At 43.1% G+C, this 26,204-nt stretch overlaps 2 protein-coding genes and 1 long non-coding RNA gene across 5 annotated transcripts in view; 1 reads left to right on the forward strand and 2 right to left on the reverse strand.

The window, feature by feature from the left end:
- Positions 1-2,208: 2,208 nt before the first annotated feature.
- Positions 2,209-17,812, reverse strand: stambpl1 (STAM binding protein-like 1). Of its 2 annotated transcripts, none has more exons than XM_020616673.1 (12): positions 17,725-17,812; positions 13,298-13,403; positions 11,067-11,284; positions 10,908-10,983; positions 10,539-10,634; positions 8,412-8,627; positions 7,754-7,904; positions 7,536-7,660; positions 6,304-6,441; positions 5,249-5,361; positions 4,085-4,184; positions 2,209-3,536 (listed from the first exon to the last, which is right to left on the reverse strand). In XM_020616673.1, the coding sequence occupies exons 2-12, from the start codon at positions 13,325-13,327 to the stop codon at positions 3,480-3,482; spliced, it is 1,320 nt and encodes a 439-aa protein (XP_020472329.1). In that variant the 5' UTR covers positions 13,328-13,403; positions 17,725-17,812; the 3' UTR covers positions 2,209-3,479. The 2 variants fall into 2 exon arrangements, with proteins under 2 accessions (XP_020472329.1, XP_020472328.1); XM_020616672.1 differs by having other exon boundaries at positions 6,265-6,441.
- On the forward strand, positions 17,465-18,166 carry LOC109969644 (uncharacterized). The gene is made up of 2 exons (XR_002276284.1): positions 17,465-17,669; positions 17,753-18,166. It is a non-coding gene; the product is annotated as an uncharacterized LOC109969644 (long non-coding RNA).
- Positions 18,167-18,944: 778 nt separating this feature from the next.
- The window catches only part of lipf (lipase, gastric), a 10,032-nt gene continuing 2,772 nt past the window's right edge, over positions 18,945-26,204 (reverse strand). Inside the window, exons 1-10 of one of the 2 annotated variants that reach the window (XM_020616674.1) lie at positions 25,940-26,194; positions 23,593-23,689; positions 23,291-23,489; positions 22,676-22,785; positions 22,407-22,543; positions 21,921-22,067; positions 21,281-21,352; positions 20,771-20,839; positions 20,290-20,400; positions 18,946-19,779 (exon numbers count right to left, since the gene is read on the reverse strand). In XM_020616674.1, the coding sequence (XP_020472330.1) occupies positions 19,657-19,779; positions 20,290-20,400; positions 20,771-20,839; positions 21,281-21,352; positions 21,921-22,067; positions 22,407-22,543; positions 22,676-22,785; positions 23,291-23,489; positions 23,593-23,689; positions 25,940-26,149 (1,275 nt within the window). In that variant the 5' untranslated portion in view covers positions 26,150-26,194 and the 3' untranslated portion in view covers positions 18,946-19,656. Of the gene's footprint in view, positions 19,780-20,289; positions 20,401-20,770; positions 20,840-21,280; positions 21,353-21,920; positions 22,068-22,406; positions 22,544-22,675; positions 22,786-23,290; positions 23,490-23,592; positions 23,690-25,939; positions 26,195-26,204 lie in introns of those variants that run through there. The other variant, XM_020616675.1, reaches the window with a different exon arrangement.

The raw sequence follows: 26,204 nt of genomic DNA on the forward strand, positions 1-26,204 counted from the left end.
GCCCCCCCAGAGAGGAAGTACTCTGTGTGGATTGGTGGCTCCATCCTAGCCTCCCTCTCAACCTTCCAGCAGATGTGGATCAGCAAGCAAGAGTACGACGAGGCCGGACCCTCCATTGTCCACCGCAAGTGCTTCTAAAAGATCCATCAGGGTCTTCACGCTCCATCAGCCCCCCAGTTTCTATGTTCAGCACCATCTTTATTTTAACCCTCACTGAGCATGAACCAACAGGCCCCATGTCAGCTCCCAAAAACATTCACACAGCGACAACAGCAGTAGGAAGTCGGGCATGGTTTTTGGTATTTAGAAGTCCCCTCCTAGTTAGAAAATTAACATCTGGAAAAAGGGAAATCATGTTTTGTAAATCCTGGTTGTTTTTGGTGACCTGAACCATTCAGAACTTCCATTAGAAAACCATCAGGTTTTCAGCTCCTCCCACTCTGCTCACCTTAAAACTGTGAATGTGCCTCTTGTCCCCCCCCACCTGCCCTCACTCCAGCTGTGGCCCCGCCCACTGCATCCTTCTTGTTGGTACAGTTTCTGGTCCAAAGGTGTGGTTTTATTTTTGATGAATAAAGCTTGAATGTTTCCCACTGGTGTCATCTTCTCTTGTTAAGGAGTAAACATAGTGTTACAATGATGTCACACGGTGTGTGGAGCAGGAGGTCGGACCTGCACCAGAAAGGTGGAGAAGTTTAAAGATGGGAAACTGTGTCATGTGACTTCAACAACACAGAAGTGACAGGAAGACAATAAAAAGCTCTCGTACAAGACCACTGTCTGTTTCATCTGTGTAAACCTCCTGTACGCTGCCTGATAAAGAGCAGCAGCATCTATGGTGACAGATCACAATTTAACGCTTGTAGCTACACAATCAACAGTGGTAAAAAATAACTCCAAGAGCTTCCTGTCAAATTGTGAAACACAGCTGTAGGTCTTTGAAAAGTTTGGTCTACCTACTATATTATATATATACAGTGGGTACGGAAAGTATTCGGACCCCCTTAAATTTTTCACTCTTTGTTATATTGCAGCCATATGCTAAAATCATTTAAGTTCATTTTTCCCCTCAATGTACACACAGCACCCCATATTGACAGAAAAACACAGAATTTGACATTTTCACAGATTTATTAAAAAAGAAAAACTGAAATATCACAGTCATAAGTATTCAGACCATTTGCTGTGACACTCATATATTTAACTTAGGTGCTGTCCATTTCTTCTGATCATCCCTGAGATGGTTTACATCTTGTCAGTCAGAATGAAATATCCTGATGTAGAGTACTTTGAAAAGTGCACTCATATGTCATCATAAACCACATTATTATGATTTACCATTTAGATTCATTCTGAAGATGTTAGATATTACCAGGCATCTGAGGAAAAGTACAACCGGGTCATGTACAAACAAATGTTTTCTTTTTCACAGATTTGACACCACATAAAAAAGAAGACAGTTAAAAAAAGGGGAAGTGGCAAATTTACTGAATCTCAAAACTCAAAACTGCTTTGTGTGGTCACACAGCTTTCTCCTTCCCATTTTTATTCAACCACCAAACCTACAACTGCTTTTAAGAGAAGCACATTAAATCACATTTTTGACCATCTTTCCCACATTTTCACACCGACTCATCTATCTGGGTGAAACAGACCAAAATGCCACTGAAGCAAAATGACATGTTAAACATGACGACCAACGTTTACCATCCAACCTGACAGCACTGGAGAGGATCTGCAAGGAGGAATGGCAGAGGATCCCCAAATGCAGGTGTGAAAAACTTGTTGCATCATTCCCAAAAAGACTCATGGCTGTATTAGCTCAAAAGGGTGCTTCTACTAAATACTGAGCAAAGGGTCTGAATACTTATGACCATGTGATATTTCAGTTTTTCTTTTTTAATAAATCTGCAAAAATGTCAAATTCTGTGTTTTTCTGTCAATATGGGGTGCTGTGTGTACATTAATGAGGAAAAAAATGAACTTAAATGATTTTAGCATATGGCTGCAATATAACAAAGAGTGAAAAATTTAAGGGGGTTTGAATACTTTCCGTACCCACTGTATGTATGTATGGCTGTATGTATGTATACATATATATATATATGATTTAGGCCCCAAGTATCAACCGACAACACCAGACCAACTGTTTGAGGTCAAAATTCAAATTCTGCAGTGAATAAAATCTCTGGCAGGTCTGAGCAGCACTTGGTGTTTTATTACCAAAAAGTTTTAAAAACAGCAGTCCAGTCACTAACAACCAGAACAATAAAACATCTGTTGGTGCACAAACAGGAGGTACCAGTGCACCATTGTGCATCCCCAGGCGGCGCAGCAGCAGGACAGGGCTGTCAGGAGGTTTGTCTGAGAACATGTTGAAGATACAGCAACAACAGGAAGAAACTCGACACCTTTTAAAAAATGAAGATTTGTTTAAACGTGTAACCAAGGATTCCCAAATGGTGGATTGCGGGCCAGTTCAGTGAATACGAGTCAGCATTAGGACAACTTCACTTTGAAGTGAATTCCTGGCTTTTATTTTGAAGTTGGTCGAATATCAGACTTACTTTGAAACATGGCCTAACAGAAGTATAGTGGAGAGAATCTGAATGTTACTGACACTAAACCCACAAAAACACACGCGTGATGTTAACGTAGCCTATGAGCTCATCCTCCGGGTTTTAGCTGCTGACAGCGACGTCTGTGTTTTACTGAGATTTCACTGAGCCAATCAAAGTAAAATCTCTGAACCGATGAGACGTCCCGACTGCCCTCAGTGGGTTTCTGCTTGTACAAAGCTCAAACTGCAGATTTCATTCCCGGTTTTAGAAAATGTCCATGTTGCTTTTTACCTTCACTTCAATAAATGTCTTTCATGTCACTTTAATGGAGACAAATCTGTTTGTTTTGTTGAAGCTCAGAAAAAAAAACTTTGTAGTTTGAACAATGAAAAGAATAACGCTGCTTTTACAGGGTGAGAGCATTAAAGCAGCTCTGAACCTGCTGCTGCCCGACTGAAATCCAACAAAAACAAACACTCACATTTACATAATTCACTTGATAAAATAACTTGTTTCCCTTCAAAATTGACCAAACACTTGTTCATGTTAACAGTTAGCTCGTCTGACACATTCATGTTGGTTTTTCATGAGAAGGCACTCTGTCACTTCAACTGTTCCAGCACGCCTCACATTTGTTATTTAAAATGCACCAGGAGAAACTTCGATCCACAGAAAAAGCAAAAAAATAGAGATCCGTGTCTATTTAGAGCCAGCAGAGGATATCAAAAGCAGACACGTTTTGAGAACAAACTCCACAAAAAGCTTCAAAAACCATACAGAGAACTGTATGTACACTGTGTCTTCAGCGTGAGAAAACACTTCCTTCCATGAGTTAAAAGCTCAGACACAAAGGCGTTCAGTTTCCTCTTAAGAAAATAAAAGTCTGGCAGTAAACAAACAGACAGCGCCTCCTGTCTGTCACCTGAGGTCCAGCAGGCTGACCTTCGACTCTCTCACCACAACATGTTTACACACCTGAGAGGGCGAGAGACATACAGACACAGAGAGAGAGAGAAAGGCTGGAGGTAAATCTAGGTGTGTGTCACATGCATGAATTAACGAACTTTAAATCTTTAAAGGAACAGTCCAACATTTAGGTCAATCCTCTGGTTCCGTCTTCTCCAGACTCACAGATGGTATTTAGCCTATCTTAGCACAAAGACCCAGATGGGGGCGATGTTAGCCTAGCTTAGCACAAAGACTGAAAGTAGGAGAAGACGCTAGTCTAGTTCCATCAAAAGAAAAAAAAAAATACAGTAGGGTAATAAACTGGGCCTGATCCCAAAGAGCATTCAGGAACTAAACTGAGTGTGGTCGTTCTGATCAGGGTGGTGACAGATGGAGGGAGAGCTGTAATTGGTCAGGGTTCAATATATGATCTGTAGTGCCGCTAAGCCAAACACGGCAGGAACTTAAAAGACTACTCTCACACAGAGACAATGTTACAGGACTCGTATCATGCAGACTGAACCATATGTAGGTCAGACAACAATACTAACTAGGAGTAACAGAAAAGGCCTCACAGTGAAGAGAGGAGGATCCTTGGAGTGAGGATGGAAACCTTTCAGTCTGCAGCCAGAAACCTCTGACATCCCTGGACCAGTGAGCCTGAACACACCAGTACTGAGAGAGAAATGGGGAGTCACGATCACTGTCAAATCCCACTGAAGTCACTTGTTTAGAGTTTCATTTTTATTCCAATCAAAATCAGTATCTAGAATATAACATGACTCCACAGCTGAAACGCAGATTAATTCAGGAATACTGAAAACTGAAATAAAATTTAATACATTTAATACAGGGACACTCTTCAAGAATCGAGTGCATCTAAAACACAAGTAATAAAGCTGGAGCCACTTTAAAGGCTGGGTCACAACAGCATCCTGGCTGGATACCAGGTTCAAAGATGGAACTAGCTTCCAGGTGCCTGCTGGCCAACAGACTTTACATTGCCACAAAACTGAAACACGCTTTTTAAGCTAGTTTCACAGATCTCTGTGAATTAAAACACCATCACTGAAAGATTAAAAACAGCCCTTGTTTGCAGTTTAGTTTCTTTTATCACTGTGGTCTGAAGGGAAAATGCTGTTTGGGCCACAGGAGATTTGTCTGCTGTGATACAGCGAGTGAGTAGCAGCATCGTACCCGGACCTTATAATACACCCGACAGAACTGACCCAAACCGGACAGTGCATGTCCAGCAGAAAAGAAGAAACACATGGCCTCCAGAGTCCATCATTGTGGATCTTTCACTGGAAAAAATGGCACTCTTCACTTCTAATTAAAATCACCCCTCATTACTTTGTCACACCAGGGGCCAGATGCATAAAACTCTGTGTGGATTTATGACTAAAATTGTGTACACACTAAGACAGTTGTGAGTGTACACATTGTTTTTGTCAGATTTATAAAGCCAAATGTACGTGTGGTTCGGCCCTATAAAATCAAACTGTCCTGGAACTGGGCGCATGTGCACAAGCTTCTTTTCTGTTCCCACCTGTAGTCATAAATAGATGTAAATGTGCTTTTAATCAATCATTTGCATGCACTACTTTTATACACACACGCGAATGTATGGGAAAAGGTGTACACATGGCCTTTTGTATACACATATCATTTATGCAGCTGGCCCCTGGTGCTTTAAAGGCCTGGTGGGAAATGTAGTCTACAGTGTGTGCGTGACCTACTCGTTGTGTTTGGGAGCGCAGACAATGGCGATAGCCTCTGGCAGCATCAGCTGATATGAACAGTGAGTGTGGAGGTCAACACTGGAGAGGAAGGCCGTCTGAGTGGGATGAGTCTGCAACACAAATGCACAAACTCTCAGGCATTCATGACGACGACAACAGCTGACACAGCACGGAGGGGATTCTTATTAGACTGTGAGGACACAAACCTGACCACTCGTTGACAGTGTGGGGACCCCGCAGGTTTAACTGTATCTTGGTCACAATTTTTTAAGAACTGAATTTAAGGATCCTTTTCAACAATGCTTGTTTTTGCTTTAAAAATGAATGTCAGTCAAACACAGTGTGCGTTTTTAAACTGTAGGAGTAACCTGCCAAACATCTTCAGATCCGTTATGAGAATGGCTGTCCAACAAAAACCCTGTATCATCAGAATGTTTTACTTTCAAATAGAAGAAAACCAGTGACATTAAATTTTCCTTGAGCAGGGACTGAATCTTGCATATGTATCACTCAGCTGCTGTGGCAACCACCAAACATGGAGATATGTGGTTTTCACTGGACAGATGTGATGTGGAACAATGGAGATGCCAAAAACAAGAAAGTGAAAGTCACTGAGACATGAACACAAACTAATCAGAGCATTCGTTAGTGAATAAACCAACACACATGATTAGTAAAGCAAAGTGAGACCTCCGTCCCGCTGTTCCTATCTCTGTCCCTCCCTCTCTCCACTCAACCACAGGCCTGTTGCCATGGTGATATCTGATCATGCAAATGGGGTGAGAACAAAAATACAACAGAGGTCACTTCTCTGTGCATCTGGCTTATATAGTGCTGTGAGGACCTCAGATTTAACTGCTAATCGATGCTGTGTCCCTCATTTAGTCCACATTGTGAGGACCCAGACCTGTCACCACATTTACACTGTGAAGACCTCACAGTTTTAACTATTTAGTCTGGAAAACAAACTTGTTTTTTTAGCTCAGTTTAAGGAGCCTGTTCAACCAACTAACTGTATTTGTCTTTAGTCTTTGTTTAGCACGTAGTCGTACATGGATCCAGCCCAGCGTCAGCAGGTTCTGCTGGTCCTGGAAGCTGAACAGCTCCTCCACGTTCTCCATGTCGCAGAAATCTGGACCGGCCAACTGTTTTGGGATCACCACATGAGTCAGCATGAATTCATTGTGCGTCTAAGGGTGAGAGACAGTCACACACACACAAGACGGAAAACAGAGAGAGAGAGAAAAATAACCAAATTGAAACACTTAAGAAATTCAAAATCTGTATTTAGGAAAAAATGCACAAAAATGTCCCTCGGTATCAACGCAATTCTGATGAGGTCAGAGGCGACTGCGACTACAAGCCAGCTGGACCAGCCACCGCTTAACCTGAGCAAAACACAAGGCAGATGCTGTGTGTCAAGCTTCTTGGCCTTTCAGCTAAGATCTTACAATAAATAAATAAATAAAAAATTGTTCGGGGGCAGCTGTGGTTCAGTGGGTAGAGCTAGAAAGTTGGAGGTTCGAATCACGGTGCCTAAAGTCCACATGTCGACGTGTCCTTGGGCAAGACACTGAACCCCAAGTTGCCCGAGATGAGTGTGAGTTGTCACTGCAGATGGCTGCCTCGCTTCTGTACCGGAAGCAAATTCCTTGTGTGTAACATACTTGGCCAAATGAAGTGACTATCATTATCCCATATCTGCTCATGGCTCGGGTGAGGACAGGGTTCAGGATGCCTTGTGTTAAGGGCAGGTTAAGTCTGGAGCATAGTGTTAGTCTTATCGTGGGCCTCTGCAGATTTAGGACGGCCTGGCCTGACACTCCCTTTCTGGGGCCAAGTGATAGGTAACCATCATTTAACTCATACGCTGAGCTTCCAGAGGAATGCTGGCCAATTCTTTGGCACATTTTACTGTCTGTTATTGACTGATGTGAGACTGGTAGTTGGTAAACAGTCAGAAAATACTAAGTTAAAGTCAGCCATTCCATAGTCAGTCAGTAAATGTTATTAGTGAGTGAACAGTCTGTAAACATTCAACAAGCAGTCAGCAGATAGATTAGTCATTACGGACTGATTATGTTTCATAACAGTATATAAAGAGTTAACAGTCAGTGACCAGTCATTATTCAGTTATCGGTAAATAAACCATCTATAAATGTCCAATAAAAAGTCAATAATCAGTCATTATACAGTCTCACCAGCCAGTCCCAGTAACCACCCAATGACCAGTATCCAGCCATTCAGCAGTCAGCCCCAGTAACCAGCCGGTCAGCAGCCTCACCAGCCGTCCACAGAGGACTCCGCAGGTCTCGATGCCTCTGGCCGTGTTGGAGTTGGCCAGCAGCAGGAAACGATATGTCAGATCTCTGGGAATCACCACCCACCTCAGACCCTCTACCCTCTGAGCTGCACAACACACACAAAACAAACACACAGGAGCATGAATACATGTGGAATACACAGTGTCTGCACACAGTGTGTACATGTGTGTGTACTCACTGTGTACTCCAGCCAGTGTGGCAGCCGGTTGGCTGACAGGACCCAGGGGCCTGTTTCTGTTAGGATCCGCCCCCTGGACTCGTAATCTGTCTCCGATTGGCTGCCGAGACAGACAGGAGCCGTCTGTCACCTCGGACACTTTAGTCCCCACCTGAATGAAAAACACTAGTAATACTACTGATTGTACACAATGCTGATACTAGGCACATACAGAAGCAGCACTAACTGTAGTACCAGTAGTAGCAACTGTACTAGATATACATTAGTATTCACAGCAGTACGAGTAGTAGGGAAATGACAGTACTAGTAGCGGTAGCTGTAATGTTGTACTACTTGTATAAACAATAGTATTTGCAGTATCAGTGGAGGTAAATGTAATAGCACGAGTATCAGCAGGAGAAGCAATAGCAGCAGTAAGAGTAGTTGTACTAATATTAGGGCACCAATAGTAGTAATTTGAAGTAATCATAGTAGGTAATCGGTAATAGTGGTATTAGCACTTATAGGAGAAGTAGTAGTTGCAGCAACACTAAAACTAAATGTAGAGGCAGTTGCAGTACTACAGTATAGTACTAAAGCATTAGCAGTAGTATTACTTGTATGAAGTAAGTAGTTGGAGTGTTAGCAATAAGAGCTGTAGTAGTAAAAGTGCGGTCACCTTTTGCCCCACCTCCTCTCCTCTCCTATTGGCCAGTTCCTGACGCCTCAGCTGGTCTTCGAAGTAACGAAACTGCTCTGATTCGATCTGCATCTGTCGCAGGCTGGCAACACGCTGCTTCTCCTCCTCCAATAGCAACAGCCGCCTTCTATCCTCATCCAAGAGGGAGAGCTGCTGCAGCTGCTGGCCACACCTATCCACCGCCACCGCCTGGCTCTGATGAAAAATTAAAACAGGAGCGCAGCACAAATTACTGCAGTATTATTGTGAAATACTTCTCGGTAAACTCAATCACTCTGGGATTTATTAGATAAACTAACTAGTGAAACATTTTCTGGTATTGTCTGTTATTAGATATTTATTCATTTAAATGTTCAAACCTTCTTTCATGAAGATGTAGTTTTAGAGCAGCAGGTTTTGGAGTCATAGTACTCCAACATGTTTATTGATAAAACAGTCAAACTGAGAGAAGCCGTGGTGGGCAAACTGCCACAATCTGCCCCCCCCCAAAAAAAGAACTTTGTGTGCAGAAGCAAAATGTCTCCTCTGGCTATTGAAGGCCCTGAACACAGAGTGACACTGGACTGCAACCATACCTCCTACATTTATTTTCTGACCTTCCCTTCAGATTAAAGGGCTACACGAGGCAATGAATTCGTATAGTTACTGGCTGTCACCACACACGTACCCATGACAGACAGTTAACCATAATGAAGAATATCCATCCCCATCCTCAGCAGGTGTTGAAAGAACGTGGACCAAAATGACAGGGTGGAATCAATGCTAACATTAGCAAGCAAGGCTAACTAGCTTCCACTTCTTCGCAGTGCACATAGAACATCAAGGTAAACCCCTTATTAGCATGTGATTGCTGTACTTTGTGTGGGGAAAAGCCCTCCCTCAGTGCGTGAACACAGACATGAAATGTGTTATCTGACCCAGTGTGATGTCCACTTCCTCGGGATCTCATTATCTCCGATGTCCCTCCATAAATCGACTGAGAACCCAGAGGAGAAGAGGCTGCGGAACCTGCCTGACAATCCTCCTGTTTCTAAGTTTCCATCAGTCTCACAGTGATCCAGTGACAGTTGTCTGTACATCTATGGGGACACTGCACACAGGAGCTGCTCACTGGTCAGTCAGGGTACTTGATTCTCCAAAATGTTAAAAATACTAGTTGTAGTTCAGTGTAACTTACTGGAGCCACATAAATATTATACTTTGTGTTTCTTGTAATGAAAGTTTTCATTTGTTCACATTAGTGAAGACTGATGATTAATGTAACAGTATCCAAAACACTTTACACAAGAATTTAAGCTCCCAGGAACAACACAACCCCTCTCCTGAGTGAAAATCCAAACTGGGCTAGTTCTCATCAGCCGTGCTCTGACAACTGATGTCCGTCAATGACCGTCACACTGACTTTGTGGATGTGGAGAACAAGTCTATTTTTCTTTGGTCTTGGTCATAATTGCATTTTACTTTTTTATTTGAAAACAGACAGGCACAGTGTAGAGTGAACACAGACTTATACTAATATCTCCATTTTATTTTTTTAACAATGAACAACTCGTTCGCCCACCCACCCCTCCCATTTGAATATGGAGCACATCCACAAAGAGTCATGATGCCGGGGGGGCTGCACTTAGTAATGCACAATGTTATGTACATACACATGTACAATCAATGTATTTTCTTCTGATAGTAACAACTGCACAAGCTATTTATAGTCTGTAGTGTGCAGTTAGGGTCTATGTCTAAAAACTAACCTCCATCTTTAACCTGCACTCACCTTTCTGCTTACATTGTCATGTTAACGCTCAGGTTAACACACATTCCATATCTACTCACCATATACAGGCCGTTCCACTGAATAATACCCATGAGGCACCTCTTAACACAGCACTCAAAAGGTGTTCACAGAGATGAACTCAATGTAAAAGTCAGCACTCCATGTTACAGGTGTGATTAGAGCAGGCAACAGTAACACTAGGAGCTCCCTGTGTGAGACAGAGATAAACTGCCATCTAATCTACAGAACACACACACACACACACACACACACACACACACACACACACACACACACACACACAATGATTGGACCACACAAACTCACACACTGACCTGGGCTCTGAGGTACTCCGTGTGTTCTCTGCTGTATTTCTCCTGAAGACGTTTTTTTAACTCATCTTTACGAGGAAACGCCACCTCCTGCAGTTTCTACACAGACAGAGTATAGCTGTTACTGCTGTAACTACTACTCCTACTGTCAACATGACCAGTACTAGTTCTGCTACTAGATGTCTGCAGCTAAAGTCTCAGCTGCAGACATCTGCTGCTGAGACTGACTACATTCATTTGACAGCATCCTGGACTCGTCTGCAGGCGTCTGGGGACGGACTCTAGAGGTGTGGGGATTAGCTGCAGAGGTCTAGGGTCAGTCACCGGGGGGGCTGGGAGGTGTGCCTGGTCACTAACAGTCAGAGCTGTTACCTTCATGATGAGCTGCTTCTCGGGGACACTGCACTGCTGGTAGTCTCTGTGGTTGGGCAGCTTCTCGACAAACAGGCTAAACACACAGCAGCAGATAAAACAGGATGTCAGCCATATTCTTCTGATAATATTAGTGCAAAGGTGTTATATGTGTCTCACGTGATGAACTTGGTGTAGAGGACGTAGGCATTCTCCAGACTGCCCTCCTCCAGGTAAACCGCCGCCATGCGCTCCATCTCCACTCCTGAGCGGAAGTAGCGTCGTGGAGCGATGTCCTCATTGATCTCCACGCTGCATCCCATCTTCCCTAGCGCACGGACACGCTCGGCTGCCGTCAGCGACACGTCGGTGTAGTCCGGCTCTGCTGCCAGCTTCTTCTGCACAAACACACCAGTTCAGAAGGTCACCAGTCCCGCGCCCCCTGGAGGCTGCACAACAAACTACTCATTTAAAAGGGGCATTTCACTCATTTTACATATCCAACTCAGTGTGCTGGTCCTGGGTAGGCCTCAGTTTTTGTTTTCCTTATATACTGCCCGGGCACATTAATTATCGCACCTGTACAATCGTATGCAGTTCAACGCAGTGTGAGCCTCTCATGTATGTAGCTGGGAAGGACAAAAATATAGAGACACCTCTGAATATAATGCAGTCCAGTACAACACCACCTTTAACTATGACCTCAGTAATAAACACAGAACTGAATTTATACATTTATTACAATTTCACCAAAAACAAACATTTTGAGCTTCATAAACACAGATGTCAAGGTGGAAGTGTTGCACTGAAGTGCATACAGCAGTACAGGTGTGCCTATTAAAGTGGCTGTGAGTGTATAATAAAATTTGATGCATTAAAACTGAAAAGGTAAAAAAAATGCTGTATGCAGGTTTGTGCACTGAATATTATGCCTCATCCACTACTTTGTCATGACATTAACATCTGAACTGTGTTCTCAGGCAGAAAACTGAGATTTACGGTCCCCACAGGGTGCCTGAATGCAGCGTTTGTTACAGGAGGAGAAACAGGGCTCTGTTCAGGGTTTATATTCAGGACAGGAAGCAGGAAAAACGGCAAGGGGATCAGAAACAGAGGGAAGGATGGAAGGAGAGAGGGAGGAAGGATAGATGTCAAGGTGAGAAGACAGGAATAAAATGTAGAACACAAAGACAAGGAACAGTGAATAAAAAGGAAAAGAGAAAGAAAGGAGGAAAGTGACAGATGAGCAGATGGAAGACAGAAGGAAGAGAAACACAAAGGGAAAAACAAGAAATGAACAAAAATGAAAAAGAGGAAGAGAAACAGAAAGAGGAAGTCAGAGTGAAAATAGACAGTGTCCTGTTATTGCCCTCTATCCATCACAAAACGCTGCACTCACCAAGATACTATCATACATCAGTGTTTCATTTGTTAATGCCTCAGCAAAACACAAACACAAACACAAACACACACACACACACACACACACACTATTATTTCCAACAGTGCAAAGATGATAAAAGGATAAGGTGAGAAATGTGAGGCCCATCTGCTTTTAACAAACAGCCATCACTTTGTAGCAGTGTCTGACGGAAGACAGTCACTCGTGCCTGCTCTGTTGACCCAGGCCCACTTGCTGCTCACACTGCACGAAAAACGCAATGGATCCGAGGGCTTGCATTTGCCCACTACGCTGGCTCGTCTCTGTAAAATCAGTTTAACGTGTAGAGTTGTTACACTGACAGCAGTCGGTCAGTGAGCACGCAACGTTTCACTTTTCCACATGATGTCAAACGTAGCCTGGATTCCACCAGGCATCACGTCTGTGAAGGAGAACTGCACAAGCTACACAGACGCACAATGTAAATAAATACATTCACACAAACCTGTAGCGCACAGACTCTTTGGACAAAGGGGCTCTTCACATGGAAAGTAACTAGAATTTAATACCTCTTAAAACGAAGATGAAGAATTTTTAATGGTCTAAATTTTCACTGAACCGGTTAGACACCTCACTGGCTCACTGGGGTGGTGTTTAATAGTTTGTGGGCAGTGGAGGTCTGTGGCACAGACCAACAGGCTGAACCAGAGTCTGCTTTCACACACACATTACAGTGAGTATACCACTTTGGGATTTGTGGGAAACAACACTAACCACTGGCCTGATCTTTTATTCAACATCATTTGGGCTTTTAATTTGAAGGTTTGCACAAAACCAGAGGTAGTTGGCTATACTTCTGATGCACTGCATCCTATAGCTCCTTACCCTAATATAAACCTAGACCCCAAAACCAGGTCTGAACTCTCAAACAGCACATTGAAGTCTGAGGACTGGACAGCATGTCCTCACAACCATGGCATCTAACTAAGATTTGGCCACAGACCCTGCAAAAAGACACAGAAACACTCACCAGCATATTTAAGCTGAAGCCTTTGTCCATTTTGCATCTGTGTGCGTATGTGTCACTGGTCGGCCCACAGCCGGTGTATCCATCTGCCACCTCCCATGATGCTTCACTACAGAAGAGACAAAAACAGAAGAAATGAGCAGTTTTCCCTCGTTGTTAATGTGGCTTTAAAGACAAATTTGGGTGTAATGTTCCTTTAAATTTATAATTTAAATCCTTTAAGTACTCTATTTTCATTCTTATTTTTACCTCATTTCCAAATGCACATTCCCTTCTTTGCTTACATCATTTACATTATTATATTATATGGCCTTATATCGGCATACTGCTTATTTGCCCTTTGTTATTGCCTTACAAAAAGATACAGTATGTACAAACGTATTGAGAGCCGCTGTACCAGAGTCAAATTCCTCGTGTCCAAAACACCTGGCCAATAAAACTGATTCTGATTCTAAATCTGAGCCCTCAGTGTAAGGAGCTAGCATGGTGGCTAATGCTACCAGGCAGCAGCAGCCAACCGGAGCAGTCTGTGTGAGGAAGGCATTTCATTTCCCATCAGCCCCACATCATCATGTCTGGTCACCCTTCAGTTTGGTCCACAGTTACCAGGACAACTGGAAACCAATCCTCCAGTGAGTCAGCCACTTTAATAACAAAGAGAGAAGAAGAAAAGACAAAAGAGGAGGAGGAGTAGAACTTCTGCTCCTCCGTGTTTTCTAACAACTAAATGAAAAGAGAGGAGCAGACGAGTCTGACTCAGTCCATCAGCACAACACCATCTGCAGGGCATTGCCATGGCAACAACAGCATCCAGAGCAGAGACCAGAGAGACCAGGGACCAAAGAGAGCACAGAAGCCAGAGACCAGGGTCCAAAAAAATAAATAAAACAGAAAGGCCAGAGAGACCAGACAAACCAGAGATGGCCTTGATATTTCCAGTTTGCAGTCTGTTCGACTGTTGGTCAAATAAAACCAAGGTCACATACAAAGATACATTTAATTTCCACACCTTGTATATTCTTATCAACTTTTCAACACATTTATTTCCTAAGTCACGTTCAGGCCCCCATAGCTCAGACGAGAGGCCTGCACTACGAAGCGAGGTCAGCTTATTCTGGTTCTCTTGGGGTGATCTGGCTTCACTGACTGTCCTGGATAACCAGTACCACAAAGCCAGTCATCAGCTGGCTCTGTTAAATCTGGGTTTTCCTATCAGTCCACGAGCGCCTGCATGTGAGAGGCTAAGTTGTTAAGGAGACGTGACAGCAACAGCACCATGAGTGAAGTCAGCCACTGAAAATACGAGACGGAGCAATGATACCTGCGAGCAGGAAGTGACGTTACAGCAGGTGAAGTGTGAACAACAATCACAAAACTAGAGCCAAATAAAAAGCTACAGAAACTCAGGAAATAATTTTCAACTATTAAGGAAAGACTAAGAAGATACCGTGCACTACTCACCTTATTCAGTGAGTAGTGTTTTCTTCTTCGTCTGATGATGAAGAAGCTGTTGTCAAAAAACCCAACGGTTTTTGCGGAGAGGAGAGGAGCTACACCTCATGTTCATTTTATAATCAAGGGACATTTTAACAGAGGATGGCTTACTGATTTAATAAAAAACCATTATCACAGAGTGTCCTCATGTGATTCTGAGCTGCAGCGATGGAGCCTGTGAAAAATTCGATCCATAATCAAATCATCTTTGTGCATTTAAAACACAATGCTGATCATCATGAAGGCTGCAGACTCCCTCAGTTTATTAGAAATCCGTAAAGAGCACAACTATACGACTGTGCTGTATAAACATTTATTTAATATTCATCACATTAATGTAGACTCGGACCCCGTAGGAACAACCGCTCAGTGTTTCCAGTGATCTGACTGGTCGGTGCTCAGGCTGTTGACAGGCTTAGATGTGATCATGCTAACCTGCTCCAGAGCAGGTTGATGATGTGTGGCATAAATTGCCACAGTAATCGAGCCAGTTAAAAGTTAGCCAGCTTCGTGGTACCAGAAAACCTGAGCTGATCTCAAAGTTAGCTGGATAAGCTGCTCATCTCACTTTGTGGCATGGAGCTCAGTTGTCATTTTCCTTTCAGGTGTTCCCTGACCCCTACATCAGCATTCACACCTGCCATCCCACAGCTTCAGCCTCCAACTCATTTATATTCGGTGTTTATAGTTTTCTCTGCTGCTTTGCAAATAAGCTGGACTTTCCCCACATATAGTTTGTTCTGCACAAGATCACAATACAGCTGATTCAGTCCAGTCGTCCACAGCGTGAAGAGGTATCAGTTGTATCTGTTCTTTGGATCAAAACAGATCTGCTTGTTCTCAGTCCAAGTCTTATTCCAGAACGTTTAAGAAGGATTTCAGTGTTAGTTCATGCAGCTGTTAAAACAAGCCAAGCCTGCAGCTGAACTCCACATGCCATATGATGTTGAGAACCCTGACTAGCATGCTGCTAATGGCACATATTCTGACAGGCTTGTTAGCTGACACAAGGATTTACTGCTGAAACATGAGCGAAAGGTTAGTGCTGTGCCGAGTGTAGAAACTGTGTTGTGACAAATGTGTTTTAAGCTTTGAAACGAGCCACAGCTGGTGACCAACGCTATATGCTGCCTGTATTGACGTGTGTTGCCTGAAGGGGGCGCCCTCTACTTCTGACGCAACAGGTTTAAACAGGTGTAGTCCTACCTGTGGTTCAGGTGTGTTCACTCACACTTCCTGTTCGTCCACATTCACTTTGAAAACATCTGAGCTCACCTGTTTGAGCACACTCACCTGTAGTGCTACACACTTAAACTGCAGCTGGTCACGTTCACGGGCTTTAATTTGTACAATGACATAACATTTAAAAATTACTTGATTTAATATACTGACTTCTGCCTGGTGTCATTAAAGTGCAAAACTTTAAGTTTACCAAGCAAAGACTTGCACCTTAAATGGGACTTAATTTTATAATTAATCATGCAGTTGTTTTAATTGACTTTAATGGATTAGAATAAGGCATCTCTACAGGATTTTCTTCAGTTTAAAGGATTTTCAATCAATCATTTCATCACCATCATCAATTTTAAAGCAGTAAACAGCTCTTAAACATTCATTCATTCATTTTCTACCGCTTAATCCCTGAACGGGTTCGGAGCCAATCCCGGCCGGCAATCGGGCGAGAGGCGGGGGACACCTTGGACAGGTCGCCAATCCATCACAGGGCTAACACATAGACGAACAACCACACACACACTCCTATGGGCAATTTAGAGACACCAATCAACCTAAGCTGCATGTCTTTGGACTGTGGGAGGAAGCCGGAGTACCCGGAGAGAACCCACGCAAGCACGGGGAGAACATGCAAACTCCACACAGAAAGGTCCCAGGTGGGGCCCGAACCTGGAACCTTCACGCTGTGAGGCAACGGCGCTAACCACTGTGCCACCGTGCTGCCCGGCCCATAGAATGTTAACACTCTGTTATAATTCTTTAGTATATTACTTGTGTGGTGTAGAAGAGAATTATTTATGTCGTGATACTGCTTGCAAACCAATGATGGTAAGATGATGTCATGGGGTAGGACTGGATAAGTCTGACTTCTTCCTACTCCATTCAAGCATGTACTAGGTATAAGCAAATTGATATTGGATTAGCATTTGTTGGATATGTGTATAATTGTGTGTGTTGACATATCGACTATCTTTACATGCATGAACCCCTACTTTGAGATGAACTCTTAAATCTGCACCTTAATCCATTTTAGTGAAAACTAACCAGGATGTAACATTAATTTGTATTTAAAAAATGTTTGACAAATCTAAAACACTTCGAGCAGAAAATCAGTTTTCATTAATACACCGAGTTTGCTACGTTTTTAAGGGATTTTTCCTCTTTCAAAACCATTAATGAATGCTTTATTAACCAAACAAAGATAATAGTCTGGTGTGAAAATTAAGGAGAAAGTCACCCCTTAGACTTAAGTGTTTTAAGAGGTTTGGTTAGGCCTCCAGGGAACCGGAAAACAGCTCTTAAATTCTATATTGTTTAAGGGGTTAACAGACGCATTTAAACATGAAAAATAACAACCAAGCCGTTTGTTATGTTGAATGTCTGAGTCAGATGTCTCCACCCCTTTAAAAAGCCCTTAAACTTATTCTGAATCAGCTGCTGCTTCTTTTTCTGCACGTGACTCGGGAGACAAAATCGGGGGGATTCATTCAGTGCTGGACGGTCTTCTTACCTGTGATAACAGGTGAAACGAACACAAACGCGCTAATTTCCTGTTGCCTCTGAATAACAAGAAGGGAACCGAGACCGAGACAAACACCCAGCAGCGCTCTGCCTCGGTTCTACTGAGCCCGCGCGGACAGGTGAACAGGTGAAAACACATACAAAATGGCAGAAATCTCCGGGATGACAGTGACTGAATTTACCGGTTTATCGTCGGCTTTATCTCCGCAGCCTATCGGCATCATCCTGCTGCCACATGTTGAGCTCAGACACGGTGGCGAGGCGCCAGTCAAGTCGAGTTAGAGCGACGGGATCCAGACGAAATGCAGAGCCGATCCAGGACTACAGCAAACCGGGGCTTAAGGAGAAATGCTAATAAAGCTGGTTAAACGGAAGCAGATGAAGCTGATAATAAAATGGCTGAAAGCACCGGCTGCTGCGGCGACTGATGGAGCTCTGAGATCGTCTCTGCATACAGAACACTCACTCCCATTTTCCGGGTTCACAGGTGTGGGTGTTAAAGCTGCGCATGCGTAAAATTGCAACCACAGAACAGTGGAACCGATATCTCACTCTGACACAATTTCTAGACACCAAACTAACAAAACTGAATGTTTAATAATAAATCCTGTTTTTCAAATTAAACATTTCAGCTTTATGTTTTCTTTTATTTGCTATGAATTTATATCTGTTTCTAAGCTGCAGCACCTGGGCTCCCTCCTTGTTGGTCCACGATGCAGATTCACAAGTCGAAATTCAGGAATTGAAATTAAAATGTAGGCAAAACATTGACAGAAAACTCTGGCGATCGCAGCATTTTGATGGTATGAAACAAAGCCACACACATATCTGACTCCATTAAAAATGAATTCAAGTGCTTTTGAGGTGTAAAAACCCTTTAACATGCACAAAATAACTTCACTGGCAAATTTTATTTTGGCTGTTAAAGGCGCCAATAATCACTGACTTTTTCAGTTTAGCTTTGGATTCATTATTTTTCTGCCAATTTTGCAGGAAACCTGAAACACTGCACATCCTTCCATCTGAAGCTAAAGAAATATTTTTTGGGATATGTGATTTTCACATATATATTCAAATATAATTTCTTGTACAATATGAAGCATTACTGCGGGTAAAAATATGCACAACCCAACTGATCACATCATTAAAGCTGCTGGGTATATAAAATGGTCCAGGGGGATAAAGTTAAACACACACACGATCTGCTGCTGCTTCATAATCACAAGATGCATTCATTAACATTGCTCATTGAAACCAGACTGCTGGCCAACCTGCAGCAGACACAGGACACTGAGGAACGCCAACTATATCACAGTCTTCACACACAGCAAGTGCAGTTCCACCAGAATGCAGTGTAATGTTTGACCAAGTCTCCACCAAGAAACTGAGAAAATAAGCAAGGAGAATTGATGCTCATTTCCATCCACTACAGTTACACTGAATATTAGCAGCTGGTTTATTTTCCAGATGGGGCCATTAATCCATTGCAAAAGAAGCTAAAAATAGCTTTTAGTTTTTCAGTGACTGCAGTAGCAAAACATACTACGTAGATGAGAAATGAACAAGAGCCCCACTGGCCTTTCTTTGATTTATTAAGAACGCCATAATTCAGCTGAATGGTCATTAGCAGATTATACAGTGAATGACATAGAATGAAGAATACTCACTCCCTTTATAATATGGCAAAGAAGGTGTAGAAAGAGACAACCTCACATGGTAAGAGATAAAAAAATCCTCTGCTAGATGTGATCACTGTCTAGGCGGTTAAACATCATACAAAATATGTTTCACCCTGAGTGTGAAGCGTCAGGATCCTGCTATCTAATCTATTCAAGGATTCTGACCTCTACAGCCTTCGTTAATGCATCATGAATGTAGTCACACACTCTGTAGCTGTACAAAGGCACCATACAGTGAAAAGAAAAACTAAACATTGTGATTTGCTGATTTAGCTAAATAATACTGAAAATAGAAATTTGTCTTCACAGTGACATTTCAAGATTACTGTATTTTTGAATTTCCAGTACTTCCACTCATTTTCTTTTTACATGTAGATTGGATAAAACTGAATTAAAAATGGGTGGATGGGCACCCACCTACTGACACTCCACCCTCTAGCGGTGCTCCTGCAGCAGCTTCAGGATGGAGGGAAACATCTGTTCAGGAGCATCCAGACCCCAAACAAAATCCAGATGTTCCCAGTATTCAATGTGCTGATGGTAAACCAGGTTGGACAACTGCACACACAGACAGAAAGCTGATATTTCTCAGTGTTGATCGCTATTAATGAAGACATTTCCTCTGAGGATAGCACATTGTCTTTCTGAATTTAACCACTGGGACACTGAAAGTCGTCAAAACATTTTGTACAAATCTTTGTATAAAGTTATGATCCTGTAGAGCAACGCTGCATTTCTCTTTCTCCCTGTGCATTTTATAACAAATTGTTTATTAATCATGGAAACATTTTGTGCACATAGATTTCTGTGAGAGCCATAACTGCTGCAATTTTCTTCAGGTACTGATAATAACTGGATTTGACCAAGTGTCGAATTTTGCCATAAATGCTGCAGGTAAGCAGATGTAACTAATGAGGAGCCCGTACACGACTTGCTCCTTGTTCCTGATGGAGACACACTGGACTCTAAAACATGAGCTGTAATCCAGCATGTGGGTTAACTGCTTCTTCTGGTTCTGGTTTTGACTCCTCCTCTTCTACCTGTGACTCTGTGTATCCGAGCACTGACCTGAGTGAGGAGCACTGCGATATCTTTGGGGTCCGCCAGCGTATCCTGTCCCCCTGAAAACACAGCGGTGGGAACCTTCATGTCCTGCACACGGTACTGAGGGGGAGTGGTCTGCAGACAGACACACGGAAGACTCAGAGAAAACCGAACATTACACAAAGTTTCTTTCTGAAAACTGATGTGCTCCAGTGAAGACTGGGGTTTACAGGAAGCAGAGACACAGCTGCAAACACGGAAATTCTTATTATGTGTCTAATAACTATATGCAGCCCACGATCACAGGCCAGACGTCGTTTATTAGATGTCAGGTTTATTATCAGAAACCTGACATCAAGTCCTCTCCAGGACTGAGTGCAGAAAAAGTTAGCCCAACACTTCCCAATAAAAGCATTTAATATACAGAGAGATTATGAAGGAAATGTGTTCAGTGTTATGGTGCTGGTTCATGTGTGACTCTTGACGGGTCCTGGTCCAGTCTCACCTGGTTGTAGTGCTTCATGTTTCCTTCAGCTCCAAAGTCGAACGCCATCAGTTTCCCTCTCCGAATGGCCTGAAACAGCAGCAAAAACTCTTGTCTGCACATTGTAAACCAGGACATTTGGCTGTTTCTGTCTTCAGAGTGCTGTGAAGTGCACAACTAAACCGTATACAGTAGAGACCAGTTCACAGTTACTCCACCTCATTCTCTTACAACAGTAAAAGGACACAGACATTAATGCATCAGTAGTAACTCGTTTTACTTATGATATTTTAAGTAATAATACTTGTGTACTTTTACTTAAGGACAGTAAGCTTTTGAATGCAGGGCTTTTACTTGTAGCATCTGAGTACAGCCTGCAGCCTCCACAGTGACCACACAGGTGAGCCAGCACCTCTGTGAAACAGTCTGAACACAAACTGAAAATCACCGCCTTCGTGGAGGAGGACTCACTGCAGCACTGTGGGATCACAGGGGTTCCTAATAAACTGACTACTGTGGTTGGTGCGTTACCTGGGTCCAGTGGACCATGTTCTGGACTGAGGTCCCTGCAGGACAGTGAGCGACGTAGACTGGAATCCGAGTCTGGAAACAGTTAATTACATGAGAATCATGTGTCATAAAATAAAGTCAAACATTTGAGCAAATTCCAGATTTATTTTTGAAGGTAAAAGTAGCAAATTAAAAATGAGACTTTATTCACATGCTAATGTGCACACTCTGGCCGTGCCCAGGTTGGGACATAAGTCAGCTACATATAAAATCCACCCAGACATCCACAGCTGTACACACTCAGTATTTATGAATGGATGACTGAATGGGCCTACGGAGCCTCTGACTGCTGCAAAGTCAGTCACATGACTCGGAAAAGACACAAAACCACACAAAACAATTACACAGAAACCTATAAATGACTGCAAATAGATAAACGTGGCCACTGCTGTGCTGGTTGCAGTCTCTCTTTCAGTCTGGGGGCCTGATGTCTCATGATCCGTCCATGTCTCCAGCATGTTTTTTTAATCAGTGACAGTCACTTGACATGAAAACTACAAACCATTAATTAAACATCAGTTCAGCCTGTTAAAGAAACAGTCGTGGTGCCTTCAGTGTCACCTGATGTCAGGCGGACGTTTCATGTTTGTCTGATACGAACCATGTTGAGGTTTTTCTCATCGAAGCCGCACAGGATGAATAAGATGTTTCCACACAGCTCGCTGAGGTGCGCCTTCGTACACACGTGTTCTGCCAACCACTTGGTTATGTTATTCTCAGGCAGGAAGTCCTGCCTACCAAAAAGTTTCTACATAAGGACAACACCAAAGAGATTGTCAGCATGTTGTTGATACATCATCAATACATCGACACAGAGGAGTCACTCAGTTAATTGATCAGTGCACCATTTTAAACAGACAACACAGATACAACAGAAGACAGAGGTGGGCGGTTTTGTTTGGCTCATTCAGTCAATAAATTTATCAGTCATTGAAGCAACAATTCAGCTGATTCATTTAATCCTCTTAAGCAGAACTGTCATTAACTCATCGCCTGGATGATTCGTAATGCGAAGCAACCTCACGTTACAAATGACTCGTTAACAGTTCACATATTGGTGACTCATTAGCAGGAGGTCCAGTCTCACCCAGATGAGGCTGTCTGGCAGGAACGACAGTTTGGCCATGGGGCTGGTGACGAAGGAGGTGGTCACCACGGGAGCCAAACCAAAGAACAACCGGATCTTACTGGCCAGCTCTGGCAGCATGGAGAATGCTATGAATGCTGGGAAAAAAAGAGAAACTGTCAAGAGAGAGTGCTGACCTCTCTGGGCCACTGTACATGGTTCTAATCAACGCAATTTTCCAAATAAAGTAAGCGTTAACCTTACTTTGCCTGATTTTCTCTGACAAGTACCTATAGTGCTCCCCTGAGAGTGTCCGACGTAGAAGATCTGCTCCTGTCCCGTCACCTTCAGGATGTGGTTTACAACTGCTGGCAGGTCCTTCAAAGCCATCTCATCGTGACTGCAGACACAGACAGACTGAAACCCTTCACTCTGATGATGCAGAGTTTCCTGTCTGAGCATTCAAGGCTACATGAAATGAAAATACATTTGTTTGTTGCCTTTTTCTGTGACTGCGCTGATGTGATGCCATTACTTGATTTGCATGTCCCTGGATCTGACAGATGAAGTAGAAGCCCTGTATTTTAACCAAAGCACCCATTTACAGTCTCATGTCACTCATGTGGCTGTGGCACAAAGAGTGTTTTTACACATTAAGTCTCTTTTCTTTACACATGCACTTTTACACCCCTTTAAGGCAAAACAAGGCACAAAATTATCCCCAGTCTGGTTCCTTTACACATGCCCAGATATTATTATTACATTAGTATTAAAATCATTAAGCTGCAGCAGATGTTACAACAAAGCCATGTAACTGGACCTCTACAATGACAGAGTCCACTCTTAATTTGAAATTCTAAAAAGACCCATAATGTTGTCAGACAGGTGATGCCACATCCTTGTACCTGAACTTCCAGAAGTCGTCTTGGTCTGGTCGGAGACTCTGGTGTTTCTCGGACCAGGTGTTTCCTCGGCTGTTTCCCATCCACACATCGTAGCCGTTGTCAAACAGCACATAACCCAGACTGGAGTTTGGTGGGTTGGTGATCCAGTTGCTGCTGTCAGCCAGGAGGCCGTGCTGGAGGAAGACGACCGGCCTCGGATCTGCAGGACACACAGAACTCTTAAACCAGAGCTGAGAGTCCTGGTGGACCACGGTCTGAGGTCCTGAACATCATTCATCTCAGCAGAGCACACAGAGTCTGACCTGCAGCTGGGATCCTGTTCACCGTCAGGATGTAGCCGTCCTCTGTCAACACCTCGTGCTCCTCTGCTGGGTAACCCCAGTGCCGGATAATCTCCGTCTGAACACACATTTATACTACTGCTACTAATACTGCTATTATAAGGACAGTTTAGAACCTTTCAGACCTGCAGAAATACAATTATCTTTTCATAATCTTGTGAAAAAAACTAACATTTCGAAAAATGCTTCAAATATAAACGATCCTCATCGTAATGTGCATTTATTCAAGATTTATATTTATCTGTTCTAAAAAATTTTAGTCAGCATAAATAAATAACAAGTAAGAGAATGTGTAAATATCACACTGATACTTCTTCACAACAGGAAGAAGAAAAATCCTGAACAAATCAGTGTTTCACTTCATTTGCCTAAGGGAGCATGTGCCTGTGAGACAGGACTGTGGGCTAAAAAAATTCTCCTGATGACTGAGCAGCTGAAAAGAAGAACAAAGGTTCATGTGGAAACAGGGTCACATGACCCACGTTGTGTCTGACCATTGTAGCAGTACAGGTCAACTGTTCAGATCAGTTTTTAATCTGAAAACCCTCCTGACAGCAACCACAGCTCGGACCCCAAAAGCCAAATCCTGCCGCCACATTAGCACCAGATCCAGATCAAATGGGGTCATCTGGTGCCAGAAGAGAGCCGTGTGATTTTCACAATCAGAAGGCTTTAACTGTCATTGTACATATGTGTGCAACGAAATTGTCGGTTGCTACTCAACTGGTGTATTCACCATAAAAACACACAACACAGGACATAAAAAGATAAAAAGGATAAAATAACGCCATAAAAAAGGTAGACTGTCATAGCAGAATAATACAAATATAAATATGCATAGATAATTAAGGTTGCACAGTTTTAAAGTGCATCTGTAGTGCGGGATAGCAGCTCTGGCAGTGGTACAACAATAATTTATTATTTATTTAATATGGCTCTGGAGTGAAAACATTTCTCTGAATCTGTTGGTGTGTGTTTTGGCAGTGCTGTAATGTCTACTAGGACTAGGTGACTAGGGTCCTTAAGAATGTTTTTAGCCCTGCTGAGGTAGCATGACATGGCGAGGTCTTCCAGTGAGGGCAGCGGGCCTTTCTTTTTTTAAAAGCATAAATGCTTCCTTTTAAAACTTTACACTGGCATTTTCGATTTCTCTGCCCAACATTCCAGACTATTATAAAATCAGTTATTCTGTGGAGGAAACAAAGTGGAATGTGTGCATGTGTCACATCTCACCACTCACACTGGCAAGGGGGACAGTGGTCTTTTCTGCAGTTCTTGCTCAAGTCTCTGCAGTGCTTTTTGTCCCCAGCAGAGCAGCCTGTATACCACACAGTAATGCCGTATGTAAGAACGCTCTCAACGGTAGAATGCCACCGGCAGCTTCCTTTCCTGAGCACTCTGACGAGGTGGAGTACTGTGCTTTCTTGATGGTGGCTGTGGTGTTAGGCGACCAAGAGAGGTCCTCAGAGATCTGGACACCCAGCAATTTAAATGTGTGCACCCTTTCCACACATTCCCTGTTGATGTAGAGAGGGGCTGGGTCTGCACTGTTTTCTCCTGAAGTCCAGTATTATCTCATTTGTCTCTGTGGTGTTCAGTGCCAGGTTGGTGGCTGAACACCACCCAGACAGTCTGCACCTGGTCTCAGTACGAGCTGGACTACATGGTTTCTAAATAAAAAGTGGAACTGGTCTTTGCTGATATCCCCCGGTTATTAAAAAGAAAGAGGAAGGCTAGGTCACGCTTTGGATTGAGAACCTCTCTCTGACCTTAGACCTGAATCTCTTGGGGTCAGAGACCGCAGGTTTGGATCAGATTCCATCAGCAAACATAAGATTCTGGACTGGTTTACTGATCAGTAAAGACCAAACTGTGATCAATGAAGAATCTACTTTGATCATTTCACTGACTCTGATTGGCCTCAGGTTCCTGTTACTGTTGATTTCACCATAATGTCTAAAGAAACATGTACTATTTCAAAAGTCATTTTTACAGAATAAAGGTCATAAGATTTTCAGAATAAAAGCTGTGCTAATTTAGGAATAACAACGGCCATATTTAGAGAAACTAACATTATATTAGAGGAACACGAGCAGGAAAACTTTGAGAATTGGGAGCTTGGTGTGTGGGATGCCTGCAAAGTTCCGGCTATTAAATGCACCTCGGGGTGGGAGAGTTTTGTCTGACGCGCAGATGCGTTTTGTTTTCGGCTATTATCGAAGAAAGTAATGTGGTGTGAGTTAAGACCAGCCTTTACTCTGAGGGTTCCCTTTGAGGACCTTATAGACAGTCAGCAGGGGGTACTCACAACGTTCATGTGCACTTCAGGGTCCAGCTTCTTGGGGCATCGGTGGACGTCACAGCGTGGGTTAGTCGGTCCGGTGTGGACAAAACCGGAGAGCAGCAACACACACACCAGAACACCCAACATCGTCTGTCTGAACGAACGAACACACACACACACACAGTCCGACCAGTGAGCACAGCTTTCTGTGCTTCTCTTGAGCTTCCTGGTCATGAGGGGCTGATCCAGTCGGATGAATTAAAAGACGAAGCTGTGTCTCTCCACTCTC

Source organism: Monopterus albus, unplaced genomic scaffold, assembly GCF_001952655.1.
Source record: "Monopterus albus unplaced genomic scaffold, M_albus_1.0 scaffold177.1, whole genome shotgun sequence".
Lineage (NCBI taxonomy): Eukaryota > Metazoa > Chordata > Actinopteri > Synbranchiformes > Synbranchidae > Monopterus > Monopterus albus.

Coding starts and splice junctions, on each gene's coding strand:
- stambpl1 (XM_020616672.1), bottom strand. CDS start 13,327: ATGGACAAAGGCTTCAGCTTAAATATGCTG. Junction 10,635..10,907: donor AGAAGCAGCTCATCATGAAG/GTAACAGCTCTG, acceptor CTGTCTGTGTAG/AAACTGCAGGAGGTGGCGTT. Junction 6,442..7,535: donor GAGTCCTCTGTGGACGGCTG/GTGAGGCTGCTG, acceptor TCTCACCCTTAG/ACGCACAATGAATTCATGCT.